The sequence below is a fragment of the Pan paniscus genome, chromosome 4 (assembly GCF_029289425.2).
Source record: "Pan paniscus chromosome 4, NHGRI_mPanPan1-v2.0_pri, whole genome shotgun sequence".
Classification (NCBI taxonomy): domain Eukaryota; kingdom Metazoa; phylum Chordata; class Mammalia; order Primates; family Hominidae; genus Pan; species Pan paniscus.
In genome coordinates, this window is record NC_073253.2 from 136074074 (window position 1) to 136088505 (window position 14432).

At 40.5% G+C, this 14432-nt stretch overlaps 1 protein-coding gene across 8 annotated transcripts in view; it reads left to right on the forward strand.

Moving 5' to 3' along the window:
* Positions 1-14432, forward strand: part of LOC100992160 (protocadherin alpha-11) — a 229923-nt gene that overhangs the window by 34285 nt on the left and 181206 nt on the right. Inside the window, exon 2 of one of the 8 annotated variants that reach the window (XM_003829157.7) lies at positions 1054-5361. The exons of 4 other annotated variants lie outside the window; for them this stretch is intronic. In XM_003829157.7, coding sequence (XP_003829205.4) covers positions 1054-1089 — 36 coding nt within the window. In that variant the 3' untranslated portion in view covers positions 1090-5361. Of the gene's footprint in view, positions 1-1053; positions 5362-5476; positions 7996-10358; positions 14347-14432 lie in introns of those variants that run through there. 3 more of the 8 variants (XM_014345064.5, XM_057302352.2, XM_057302353.2) reach the window with 3 other exon arrangements.

The following is a 14432-nucleotide window of genomic DNA, read 5'->3' on the forward strand; positions in this document are numbered from 1 at the left end:
TCTTTACTCTCTTTCATTTCTTGTTTTTTTGCTACTCTGTCTGGATAATTTCAAATGATGTGTCCTTGAGTTCACTGACTCATTCTTCTACTTGATTAAGTCTGCTGTTGAACATGTCTGTAAAATTTTCAGTTCAATTATTGTATTCTTCAGTTCCAAAATTTCTTTTTAGTTCTTTTGAATATTTTCTATCTGCTGAAATTCTGATCCTGCTTATGCATTATTTTCCTGAGCTCACTGAACATCTTTATGACAATTATTTTGAATACTTTGTCAAGTAATTCACATAGCTCTATTTCTTTAGGTTTGGTTTCTGGAGGTGTGTGTTTGTGTGTGTGTGTGTGTGTGTGTGGGCACACACTATTTGATTGGGCCATGTTTCCTGTTTTCTCATATTCCTTATTACTTTGTGTTGATATCTATACATTTCAAAAAAACAAAAAACAACAACACACCAGCTACCTCTCCCAGTCTTTATGGACTGGATTTGTACATGGAAAGATCTTTACTAATCAGGCTGGCTAGAGATTCTAGGGACCTCTCAAACCTTTTCTGCGGATGCATCTTCTATGGACTTGTGTGTATAATTCCTAATTAGAGGGATCTGCCAGCTTTTTTTTTTTTTTAAGACGCTCTAATCTTTTTCCCTCTGTGGTGTCTGTGTGCTGTACTGTGGGCCCTCTGGAGCAGCAGTATTCACTCAGCTCTTTTAGGTTCTGAGAAGCCCTCAGTTATAGATTCTGCTGAATCCTATCAGTGCCTGGAGTCAAGTGAGACAGAAACTTGGACTGCCCACTAAAATTCAGGAACTTTGGATGCATTTTACTCTCCCTTTCCCTCATGAGAGAGAGAGTGCTGAGCTGAGTTGCGCTGTGTGTGCTGTATCACAGGTCCTGAGGAGCATCAGCCCGCCACCCAGCTCTTTATTATTCTGAGCTGCCCTCAGGAATTTAGAATATGCCAGGTTCCATCAGTGCTCTGAGATATGCAAGACAGCTCCCCTGAAAAGTCAGAACACTGAATGCATGCTTTACTTTCTCTTTCCCTTCTCAGGGAGAAGACAGGAGCTGGGAATTTCCCCCTGTTTGAATGGAACTGTGCTGCTGGATGGGACTATAGGGAAAGTGCCCCAGAAAAGTGCCCAGCTAGTTTTACACTTGCTTGGAGCCCAGGACCCTCTTAACTGGTTTCGGCACTTATCACCATGGGAATTGGTCCTTGTATTGTTGTTGAGTTGGTATACCTGTGGAGGGTCTGGGGATTCCTATAACAGCATCTTGCTGATGTCACTACCTCTGTTATCTTTTTAAGCTATATATGCTTTTACAAATTATTTTATTGATTTCCTCTTTGACTTCCTCTTTTGTTGATTATAACACACATCCTTGACTTATTACCTCAATTAAATCAATAATTTTAATACTTCCAGGCAACGCTAAGGCCTTGAATCATTATACCATTTACTTGTACCCTACTTTTTGTTACTGATATGCCTTTCAATTATTTATATGTTCTAAACACACAGTACATTATTATCATTGTTTTGTTAACACCTATATGTGTTTCTTTCTGGGATCATTTTCCTTCTGGAGAAATTAACATTTCCTTTAATGTGGCCTGCTGGTAAAGAAAGCTTTAAGTTTTTATATATCTGGAAATGTCTTAATTTTACTATCACTTTTGAGAAACAGTTTTGGGTATTGTATGAAAGTTATTTTTGCCAGCACTTTTAAGATGACTTTCCATGGTCTTCTTTTGAGATGATGGCTGTCAAGTTTATTGTTCAATTAGTGTGTCTTTTTTTCTGTCTAGCTACTTTGTATACTTCTCTGTTTTCCATTTTTAACAGCTTTACTATCATGTGCCCAGTGTTAATTTGCTTTGTTTTTAATCTCGCTTGCAGTTTTCAAAGCTTCTTATATCTGTGGGTTGATAATATTTTATCAGTTTAAGAGAAGATTTAGCAGTATGCCTTCAAATATGGCTTCTACTTCATATTTTCTCTTATATTCTTCTGTGACTATAAGTACATGTATATTAAATCTTTTCACAATATCCCTTGTCTTTTATATGCCATTTCTGTTTTTAAATCACTTTTTCTCTTTGTTTCATAATCCATGTTTTATTCTGACCCATCTTTTACTTTAGGAATTTTATCTTGTTATTCTAGGCCACTGTCAAAGTCATTGATTGAATTCTTAACTTCAATCATGGCATTTTTCCATTTTAGAATTTTATTTTCCTTTTTAAAAATATATTTCTAACTTGGGTACTGGCTAATGTCAAAAGAAACTTTCCTCCCACAAAGTTTTCACTCACTTGATCTTGGATTTCAAAATTATATATAACCTGAGAGATTATCATTTTTCTCCATTTAATAATGAATCAGGCCAGGCATGGTGGCTCATGCCTATAATCCCAACACTTGTGTGGGCCATGACAGGAGGATTGCTTGAGCCCAGGAATTCAAGATGAGCCTGAGCAATATAGGGAGACTCCATCTTTACAAAAAATGAAAAAAATTAGCTAGATGTGGTGGTGCACACCTATGGTCCCAGCTACTTGGGAGGCTGAAGTTGGAGGATGGCTTGAGCCTGAGGCTGCAATGAACTTTGACTGTACCACTGCACTCCAGCCTCGGTCAGAGTGAGACTCTTTGTCACCCAGTTGTATAGAATCAACTATAGGTAGAGGCATAAAAAAGATGCCTGAGATTGCATCTCTTGAATTTAGCTTCATTGTCCCTTTCTACTAAGTGAGATTATTTGACATTAATGAACGCAATATAATTGCCTAAAAATGATTAATTTAATTTTTCACTATCTCAGGGATATGTTAGAACTATTCTCATATTTTCTATCCAAAGAGGATATATAATATGGATATTTTAGCACACTCCCTTATAGGGCAGTTATACCTTCCTCTGTGACTCATTATACAGGCAGCGCTAAGATGTGTATTATATGCGCATGGTATCCTTTCTTACTATCCTTATAATAGAATAAATTAATTTTTATACAGAATTAATTTTTGAAGAATCAAATGACATATGTGCATAAATTATTTATACATTTTTATACAATTGCTTCAACATTTCCTCTTCTCTGCAATCTGGTATATCTATATAATTTCTACAGATAAGAGAAGAAAAATATAGCTTATTAAAATTTTATTCTGGGTTTTGTAAGGAATAAAAGACATTTGTACCCTTATGAAGATTAAATTTTCTTGTGTTAGTATATTTCTAAAGGCTTTTAGTGAATTAAATGGAGACACTTTAATATACTACACAGTTTTAAATCTAAATTTTTTTCTCAAGGAAGAAGTTCTGTTTACACAATGATGCTTAAACATGACTGAAATATCTAAAGGAGAGGTTAACTGGATCAGTCAAGAAAATAATCTGTAATATTTGATTGAAGAAAATAGCTTAGAAGAAGATTTTTTTAAATGTTCTTTTCCTGTGGAGTCTCCCATGAAATTCAGATTGGATAATCTATAGTTACTGAGAAAGGAATATTCAAAATAAGAGTTGATCACTGTAGCACAAATGCAAGTGATAATTTAAAAAGTAAATATAATTTAACAGATATGAAAGTGAATCAAAAGTCAAGAGTCTTGTTTCCTCCTGAAATATCTATATAAGTACATGAGATAATTTTTCCAGACTGAGAGGAGCAGGTGAACTGATATTGTTGATGACTTTTTGTCCATTGAGTATATCTTTTAAAATACTCAGTATTTATCATAATACTCTGCAGATTACAATGTACACATTGTTAATACTACATTGTTAATTTGCCTTTTAAATACTTAATATTTACTTTTTTCAAAGGTTATCTTTGTGTATTTTGTATAACATTCTACTATAATTTATTCCATAGCTTTGTAGTTTTACATTATTTACTGTTATATAATAGAAAGTGGCTAACATCAGCTAATGCTGTTTTCTAAATATTTATTATCATTTTCTTATGTTTTTAACCATTGTGTATTAAAATATTTGAAAATTATCAGTATGAAAACTATTAGGCAAATAGTCTGGGAAATTGATCTGTGTTTCAACGATCCAAATATTAGTGAAAAGTCATGATAATAGAGATAGTAAAAATCTTATAAGGGAACTGGTAAATATATCTTTAAAGATTGTATCAGAAACAATTCTGTGACAATATCTTGTTTCTTTACAAGTTTGAATTCCAGAAATCAAGTGAATTTCCTCTGACTTTGCATTTTCTGGTAATTTCTTTTTTCTTATCAAGCTATATTTTAAATGTAAAAGTATCCAACAATAGAATTGCTAATCTCTTGGTCCCTCTTGTCTTCACAGGTAAGGGATATTTTGTAATATTTAAGGAATTTTATGGAGTATATATGCAAGCAGAATGTTAGCTATTTCTTCAATAGAAAACTTGGTGATATTTTCTTTTGCCCATATTTATTAAGTGAAGTTTACTAAATTTTCTAGGTCGTGTTCAAATCATACCATCCAGTAAACAGTTGGGAGATTAAAAAGTAATTAAACTAATATAAAGATAGCCTGGTTAATAAAATGATATTCTTTTCAACATGATTATATTTACTGGAACCTAAACATTTTGTGAAATAGTATGTCATATAGACAATATTAGGATTTTGACTTGTTATGTAAGTACAAAGGTATGTATTTTACAATTTTTAATAATTGCTTTATCAGTAATAGCAACGTGAAGAAATGCTATCTAGATGCTTCTAATTTGAAAATAGTGCAAAGACGTTTACCAAAGTCGTTCTATTATGCTTTTGATTTCTAGAAAGCTGAAATATCCCCATTACAGTTTTTGAGTCAATACAAAAAGTAGATAGGTGTTATAGATAAAGAAATAGGTTTTCATCGATTTGAAAATTAGACCTCCGAGAAGAAACTCAGGTAAGAATGCCATTAAAATAGTTTTAGTTGTTTTTGAAAATAACATCAACAAAATGTCACTATTAAACAGTGAAATTGGAATAAAAATTTGTTTTATGAGTAACACGGAGATAGCATACAAACATTCCATTGACTAATACAGAAAAAATTCAAAAGTTTTAATTAGATATGTTTAAATAGAGATGAGAAAAGTCAAAACTTTAACTCTTAAAAGTTATTTTTATCAGTTTGGAAATATATAAACTCCTCCCTATATAAAATACACCAGCACAAATTTCTCTAGTAAGGATTGGGGTTTCATGACTTTAGATGTATTTTTCTGTAATATTTTAATGACGCACTTATATTGACGCATTTTAAGATAGAGTTTAATGATATATTTTGACTAGAGATAAGTGATTTAAAGAATGATAAGAATCATGTCATTGAAAGTGAGAATACTTGAGAAATATTGACGAATATAAGCTAAATAAAGCAAAACAAAATAAAACACTTACCCTTTCATCCACATGATGTCGCTGGACACCGGAAGGTTTTTCTCCCTTCCCAGCCTCAAAGGAATACAGTGAGTAGATTTTCCTCAGACAGAAAGGAAAAGAACCTTCCATTTTTGGCTGTGCCAAGAAGCTCAGAAAGGTGATAATATAAAAAATATATAGTTAATTGGGAATTGAATTTACAAAATACATTGTGTGGTGATGCAATAGAGAGCTCATAATTGGAACGAGATTGAGATGGTACATTCCCGGAGAGGAAGTCTGGGATCCCGGCTCCTGCTGCTCTGGCTTCTCCTCGCCTACTGGAAGGCAGGGAGCGGCCAGCTCCACTACTCGATCCCGGAGGAAGCCAAACACGGAACCTTCGTTGGCCGCATCGCGCAGGACCTAGGGCTGGAGCTGGCGGAGCTGGTGCCGCGCCTGTTCCGGGTGGCGTCCAAGGGCCGCGGGGACCTTCTGGAGGTAAATCTGCAGAATGGCATTTTGTTTGTGAATTCTCGGATCGACCGGGAGGAGCTGTGCCGGCGGAGGGCGGAGTGCAGCATCCACCTGGAGGTGATCGTGGACAGGCCGCTGCAGGTTTTCCATGTGGAGGTGGCAGTGAAGGACATCAATGACAATCCGCCCAGATTCTCCAGACAAGAACAAAGATTATTCATTTTAGAGTCAAGAATGCCAGATTCGCGGTTTCCGCTAGAGGGCGCGTCGGATTTGGATATTGGAGCAAATGCACAATTGAGATACAGGTTAAATCCAAACGAATATTTTGACTTAGATGTTAAAACAAATGAAGAAGAAACGAACTTTTTAGAGCTGGTTTTGAGGAAATCCTTAGATAGAGAAGAAACACAAGAACACCGTTTATTAGTGATTGCAACTGATGGAGGAAAACCCGAACTAACAGGTACAGTTCAGTTGTTGATCAATGTATTGGATGCTAATGATAACGCCCCAGAATTTGATAAATCCATTTATAATGTCAGATTGTTGGAAAATGCACCAAGTGGGACATTAGTTATTAAACTGAACGCCTCAGATGCAGATGAGGGCATCAATAAGGAAATAGTGTATTTCTTTAGTAATCTTGTTCTTGACGATGTAAAGTCCAAATTTATAATTAATTCTAATACTGGTGAAATAAAAGTTAACGGGGAACTGGATTATGAAGACTGTAACTCATATGAAATTAATATTGATGCCATGGATAAAAGTACATTCCCATTATCAGGACACTGTAAAGTAGTAGTGAAACTCCTGGATGTGAATGATAATACCCCAGAGATGGCCATAACCACCCTTTTCCTGCCTGTCAAAGAGGACGCTCCACTCAGCACGGTCATTGCTCTGATCACCGTGTCTGACCGTGACTCAGGTGCCAACGGGCAGGTGACCTGCTCCCTAATGCCCCACGTTCCCTTCAAGCTGGTGTCCACCTTCAAGAATTACTACTCGTTGGTACTGGACAGCGCCCTGGACCGCGAGAGCCTGTCGGTCTATGAGCTGGTGGTGACCGCGCGGGACGGGGGCTCGCCTTCGCTGTGGGCCACCGCCAGCGTGTCTGTGGAAGTGGCCGACGTGAACGACAACGCTCCGGCGTTCGCGCAGCCCCAGTATACCGTGTTCGTGAAGGAGAACAACCCGCCAGGCTGCCACATCTTCACGGTGTCTGCACGGGACGCGGACGCGCAGGAGAACGCGCTGGTGTCCTACTCGCTGGTGGAGCGGCGGGTGGGCGAGCGCCCGCTGTCGAGTTACGTTTCGGTGCACGCGGAGAGCGGCAAGGTGTACGCGCTGCAGCCGCTGGACCACGAGGAAGTGGAGCTGCTGCAGTTCCAGGTGAGCGCGCGCGACGCGGGCGTGCCGCCTCTGGGCAGCAACGTGACGCTGCAGGTGTTCGTGCTGGACGAGAACGACAACGCGCCGGCGCTGCTGGCGCCTCGAGTGGGTGGCACCGGCGGCGCAGTGAGCGAGCTGGTGCCGAGGTCAGTGGGTGCGGGCCACGTGGTGGCGAAGGTGCGCGCAGTGGACCCTGATTCGGGCTACAACGCTTGGCTTTCGTATGAGCTGCAGCCAGCGCCTGGCAGTGCGCGCATCCCGTTCCGCGTGGGGCTGTACACAGGCGAGATCAGCACAACACGCTCTCTGGATGAGACCGAAGCACCGCGCCACCGCCTTCTGGTGCTGGTGAAGGACCATGGAGAGCCCCCGCTGACAGCCACAGCCACAGTGCTGGTGTCGCTGGTGGAAAGTGGCCAGGCGCCGAAGGCCTCATCGCGGGCGTCGGCGGGCGCTGTGGGTCCCGAGGCTGCCCTGGTGGATGTCAACGTGTACCTGATCATCGCCATCTGTGCGGTGTCCAGCCTGCTGGTGCTCACGCTGCTGCTGTACACCGCGCTGCGGTGCTCGGCGCAGCCCACCGAGGCCGTGTGCACACGGGGCAAGCCCACTCTGGTGTGCTCCAGCGCGGTGGGGAGCTGGTCGTACTCGCAGCAGAGGAGACAGAGGGTCTGCTCTGGGGAAGCTCCACCCAAAACAGACCTCATGGCCTTCAGTCCAAGCCTTCCTCAGGGTCCCACCTCTACAGACAACGTGAGTTTTCTAATATTAACATCCATCTTTCCCTCCCACTTTTCAAATATTAAATGTCACATTCACCCACTTTTTTTGTATTTAAAAATTATGTCTTAGTACATAAATATTGTGGTACACAATTATTGCACTAATTCATGTATTATATGCTTTTTATGAGGCTTTTCTGCTGGGGTAATAGATTCATCAGCTTTCTGTGATATTAAGTATTTTTAAAATAATATTTTATATTAGCATTTGAATTTTGCATCTCTAAAAATGTAGGATAATAATTGTAAGACATAGTTTGGAGTCATTCTCAAAGTCTCAGTTTATGACATGAAATTTTATTTTATTTTATTGTTATTTTTTGGAGACCCTTTGTTGCTTAGTCTGCAGTGATCTGATCATAGCTCACTGAAGCCTGAAACTCGTGGGCTCAAGTGATCCTCCTATCTCAGCCGCCCAAGTAGCTGGACTACATGCACATGCTAATTAAAGTTTTTTTTGTTTTTTTTCTTTTTCTGTAGAGATAGGGGTCTTGCTACTTTGCCCAGGCTGGTCTTGAACTCCTGGTTTGAAGCCATGCTCCCATCTCAGCCTCCCGAATTACTAAGATTACAGGATTGAGCAAGAGTGCCTGGCCTATAAAAATGTTTTAACACCACCCTTCCAATTTTGCGTTTTTGTTTCTATTGAATTTAAATTAATTATTATTTCATTACACTAATTTAGTTTGTTTTCAATTGTATTTTTGCAGTATATGGTTTATTTCAACTTTGCCTAAGCAGTTCACCTGTATACCCATGATGAATTTGATAATTGTAATTTAAAAATTATATTTTTCATTTTATTGATTTTTTGAATAGGAAACACATATACATGGTTTACTGTTCTAAAGGTGCAAAAGAATACAGTTAAATTTTCCCTTTCACCTCCTTCATGAAGCCAAAACATTCTCTGGTATCCTTCTAGAGATTTTTTTCATATACAAATAAACTTCCCTACCCCCTTAAAAAACATATGAGTATTGATTTTAATCTTGCTTTTTTCATTTACTAATGTATCTTGATGATCATGAATTATCATTACTGAAGTAGATTTGTTTTTCTTTTATCTGGATCTATGGTGTTCCATTGTGTAGGTATGTGATTGGTTATTTTTCCCTTAACATTAACATTTAGTGGAACAATGATTTAATTTTCTGGAAATTTGCATATTTTTCAATATATCTAATATATATTAGATATATAAATACCTAAAATATCTAATATATCTAATATATATTATATATTTTATATAATATATATAATAAATATATAATAATAATATATATATCAGATATTTTGATACAGAATTTTGCTCTTGTTGCCCAAACGAGTGCAATGGTGCAATCTTGGCCTCCCAGGTTCAAGCGATTCTCCTGCCTTATCTTCCCAAGTAGCTGGGATTACAGGCATGTGCCCACACCTGGCTAATTTTTTGTATTTACTAGAGACGGGGTTTCACCATGTTGGTCATGGTGGTCTCGAACTCCTAATCTCAGGTGATTTACCCGCCTCAGCCTCCCAAAGTGCTGGGATTGCAGGCGTGAGCCATCGCGCCTGGCCTAAATTATTATATTGATGAGGAGTAACTGTGAATCTCCTCAGTTGTGCAAATTCTACTATATTTTGGTTGGGAAATTTTACTGCTTGTTGTTACTTTTAGATTAAAAAAATAAATATACCATGATACAAACTCCCCTCTTGAGTTGTTTACAAAGAGTTGTTTATTAAAGCTGTATGTTTGAGACTATGCTAGACAGGTGTCCTCTCCATCTGAAATAATGAGAACCATTTGTCTACTCTTTTGAGGGGAAAAGTATGGATTTATAGGTAGTAAATAGTCCACACTTTACATGATAAAATGTGAATTCCCTATTTCTGTTGCTTTGCCTGTTTCTTTTATTCTCATATGCATTCAATTTTATAAGTACCCTTCTATCATGCTATTTATATATTCCTAATATCCTGAGCTACTTTGAGGAAGTCCTAGAAATTGAGAAATAGTTTTTGTCATTCTATAAATCTAAAGTTAACAATGGTCACATTTAAAAAAATCAAGTTTTGTGATATAAACTATTTATATATCTCTTTATATATCGTCTTTATGTATATTTTGTGCAGCTTGTCTTTTTTATAGGAACCTCTTGTTTTGGGGATTGTTTTTGGTTAAGAAATTGAACCCTTTGTTTGCCCAAAATAACTGCAATAGAAAGTCAGTAATAAGAACTACTAAATAGATCCAGGTTAATTATTTTAAGATAGAATTTCACATGGAAGAAAAGGCTTTGTGTCACAATCATCTGTGAGGCATTTTACTGTATATCAGAATTTTGGAGTAAGGTGAAGATGATCATGTCATTTGAAAAGTCTTATTGGTGACTCTATTTTTCTCCTTTGAAGGAGGGGTTTAATCACTTCAAATGGATAACATTAAGGTTAAATTAAGGGTGAAGTTGATATTTGGCCCTGACTTTTATATGAGGGTAACATTTTTGCAAGTAAATTGTAGACGTAATTTAAAAAACCCAGCTAAAACAAAGGTGGTATTGAGAAAGAGGAAGAGCAAGTGGTCTATATTGTCAGAAAAATAAGATTCATATTGGAGAGTAATTGAAAATAACCTGCAAAATGTTGATTACCTAACATGTGATTATATATTAGGTTACTAGAAGTTTCTCAAATGTCTTGCAATTTCTAGGTTTAGTAAAATTCAATGAAAGCTGTACTCATAAAGATAAATATGATAGCATGTGAAAGACAGATGGACTTAGGTGGATGTGGAATAAGGCAAGCCAGGGAAAAGGAGTAATTTAAAAAGTAATATAGGTGACATGGGAAATGCTCATGTCATTAAAAATATGAATTTAAAAATTTGAATTTGGGGATTATTAATAATTGCTCATGCCTTGCTATTTAACAAACTATTTTCTAGGAGTCAGCATGTATAGGTGAAAGTGACAATTAGAAACATAGAAAGAAGGGATGCAGATATGGATTTGTAAATACCTCAATAAAAGTCTTATTCAAAACTTGGAAGTGAGTGAGAACAATTAAAGGAAAGGATATGGGACAGGGTTGAAGTTGAGAGAGAAAAACGAGATCATTTAAGAACAGCTGAAGAATCAAAAACAGCAAAGCACAATGGGTAGAAATTCCACTAGAATTTGAAGTGGTGAAGTATATGAAAAGAAAATATTTTAAGCAAGAATCCTAATATAAGCTGCAGATAAATTAAATGTGATAAAGAATATGCTCTAGAATTTTATCTTCCATCATTACACAGAAGAACCTTAAGAGCATCTGATATTTATTGAACAAAGAAAGCATGGACTTCAATAATCTATAAGGCTTTAAAAATTCAACCAAAATTTGATAATTTTAAGTTACATTTTTTCCCTAGAGCACTATATAATAGCATGTCCTAGGAAAGACAGATGTGGGCAAGTTTCTTTTCTACCAAGAGTGTAGAATAGTTTACATTTCTGATTTAAAAAGCAGTTCCGTTAACACTTAAATTTGCTGAACTGGTTGATACTAATGTTGCAAATATTGGTAGAAAAGTTGTTTAGCTGTGAATAATTAGATCCCTTACTTTAAATTAATAAAAGAAGTCGGGATAACACTGACCGTGCAAATTACAAACGTGAGGAGGGTTTACTATAAAAGTAGAGAAAAGAAGATACCGTTTTAAAAATATATGGTATAGCACTGTTACGTGAATTGATTTCTTACCTTTTGGAGCCGCATGATGTCGCTGTCTACCATGAAGTTATAGCTAGCCAACATTCAAATTTCTTCTATTACTGCATCATTCCCTGACTGTTGAATGATGGCGGACGCAGAAGAAATGGATTAATAAATTCCGGAACATACAGTATTTTATCTTTATGCGGAAGATCTTCTAATGGAAATAAAACTAGAGGTATTTGACATGGTGTTTACCCCGGAAGATAGATTGGGAAAGCAATGTCTGCTCCTCCCGCTTCTGCTCCTCGCAGCCTGGAAGGTGGGGAGCGGCCAGCTCCACTACTCCGTACCCGAGGAGGCCAAACACGGCACCTTCGTGGGCCGGATCGCGCAGGACCTGGGGCTGGAGCTGGCGGAGCTGGTGCCGCGCCTGTTCAGGATGGCCTCCAAAGACCGAGAGGACCTTCTGGAGGTAAATCTGCAGAATGGTATTTTGTTTGTGAATTCTCGGATCGACCGCGAGGAGCTGTGCGGGCGGAGCGCGGAGTGCAGCATCCACCTGGAGGTGATCGTGGACAGGCCGCTGCAGGTTTTCCATGTGGACGTGGAGGTGAGGGACATTAACGACAACCCGCCCTTGTTCCCGGTAGAGGAACAAAGAGTGCTGATTTACGAATCTAGGCTGCCAGATTCTGTGTTTCCACTGGAGGGCGCGTCCGATGCAGATGTTGGCTCAAATTCCATCTTAACCTATAAACTCAGTTCTAGCGAATACTTCGGGCTAGATGTGAAAATAAACAGTGATGACAATAAACAAATTGGGCTCTTATTAAAGAAATCCTTGGACAGAGAGGAAGCTCCTGCACACAACTTATTCCTGACAGCCACAGATGGGGGCAAACCTGAGCTCACAGGCACTGTTCAGCTGCTGGTCACAGTGCTGGATGTGAATGATAATGCTCCCACTTTCGAACAGTCTGAATACGAAGTAAGAATATTCGAAAATGCAGACAACGGAACAACAGTTATCAAACTGAATGCTTCTGATCGGGATGAAGGAGCCAATGGGGCAATTTCATATTCTTTTAATAGCCTTGTTGCAGCCATGGTTATTGACCACTTTAGCATAGATCGAAATACGGGAGAAATAGTGATTCGGGGTAATTTGGATTTTGAACAAGAAAACTTATACAAAATCCGCATTGACGCCACGGACAAAGGCCATCCTCCCATGGCGGGTCATTGCACCGTTTTAGTGAGAATTTTGGATAAAAATGATAACATCCCTGAGATAGCACTGACTTCCTTATCCTTGCCTGTACGTGAAGACGCTCAATTTGGTACTGTCATCGCCCTAATTAGCGTGAACGACCTCGATTCAGGTGCCAACGGGCAGGTGAACTGCTCGCTGACGCCTCACGTCCCTTTCAAGCTGGTGTCCACCTTCAAGAATTACTACTCGTTGGTGCTGGACAGTGCCCTGGACCGCGAGAGCGTGTCGGCCTATGAGTTGGTGGTAACCGCGCGGGACGGGGGCTGGCCTTCGCTGTGGGCCACCGCCAGCTTGTCTGTGGAGGTGGCCGACGTGAACGACAATGCTCCGGCGTTCGCGCAGCCCGAGTACACGGTGTTCGTGAAGGAGAACAACCCGCCGGGCTGCCACATCTTCACGGTGTCTGCGCGAGACGCGGACGCGCAGGAGAACGCGCTGGTGTCCTACTCGCTGGTGGAGCGGCGGGTGGGCGAGCGCGCGTTGTCGAGCTACATTTCGGTGCACGCGGAGAGCGGCAAGGTGTACGCGCTGCAGCCGCTGGACCACGAGGAGCTAGAGCTGCTGCAGTTTCAGGTGAGCGCGCGCGACGCGGGCGTGCCGCCTCTGGGCAGCAACGTGACGCTGCAGGTGTTCGTGCTGGATGAGAACGACAACGCGCCGGCGCTGCTGGCGCCTCGGGTGGGTGGTACTGGTGGTGCAGTGAGCGAGCTGGTGCCGCGGTCAGTGGGTGCAGGCCAAGTGGTGGCGAAGGTGCGCGCAGTGGACGCCGACTCAGGCTACAACGCGTGGCTTTCGTATGAGCTGCAGCCCCCGGCAAGCAGCGCTCGCTTCCCGTTTCGCGTGGGGCTGTACACGGGCGAGATCAGCACCACTCGTGTCCTGGACGAAGCGGACTCTCCGCGCCACCGGCTGCTGGTGCTGGTGAAAGACCACGGTGAGCCGGCGCTGACAGCGACGGCCACGGTTCTGGTGTCGCTGGTGGAGAGTGGCCAGGCTCCAAAGGCGTCATCGCGGGCGTCGGTGGGCGCCGCGGGCCCAGAGGCGGCGCTGGTGGATGTCAACGTGTACCTGATCATCGCCATCTGCGCGGTATCCAGCCTGCTGGTCCTCACGCTACTGCTGTACACAGCGCTGCGGTGCTCGGCGCCATCCACCGAGGGCGCGTGCACGGCGGACAAGCCCACGCTGGTGTGCTCCAGCGCGGTGGGGAGCTGGTCGTACTCGCAGCAGAGGCGGCAGAGGGTGTGCTCCGGGGAGGGCCCACCCAAGATGGATCTCATGGCCTTTAGCCCCAGCCTTTCACCTTGTCCTATTATGATGGGTAAGGCGGAGAATCAGGATTTAAATGAAGATCATGATGCCAAAGTAAGTGAATTTTCATAATTAACAGTTAATTTTTATTTTAAATTTATAATTGTTTTCCTCATATTTGTTTTCTATATTTCTGTTTT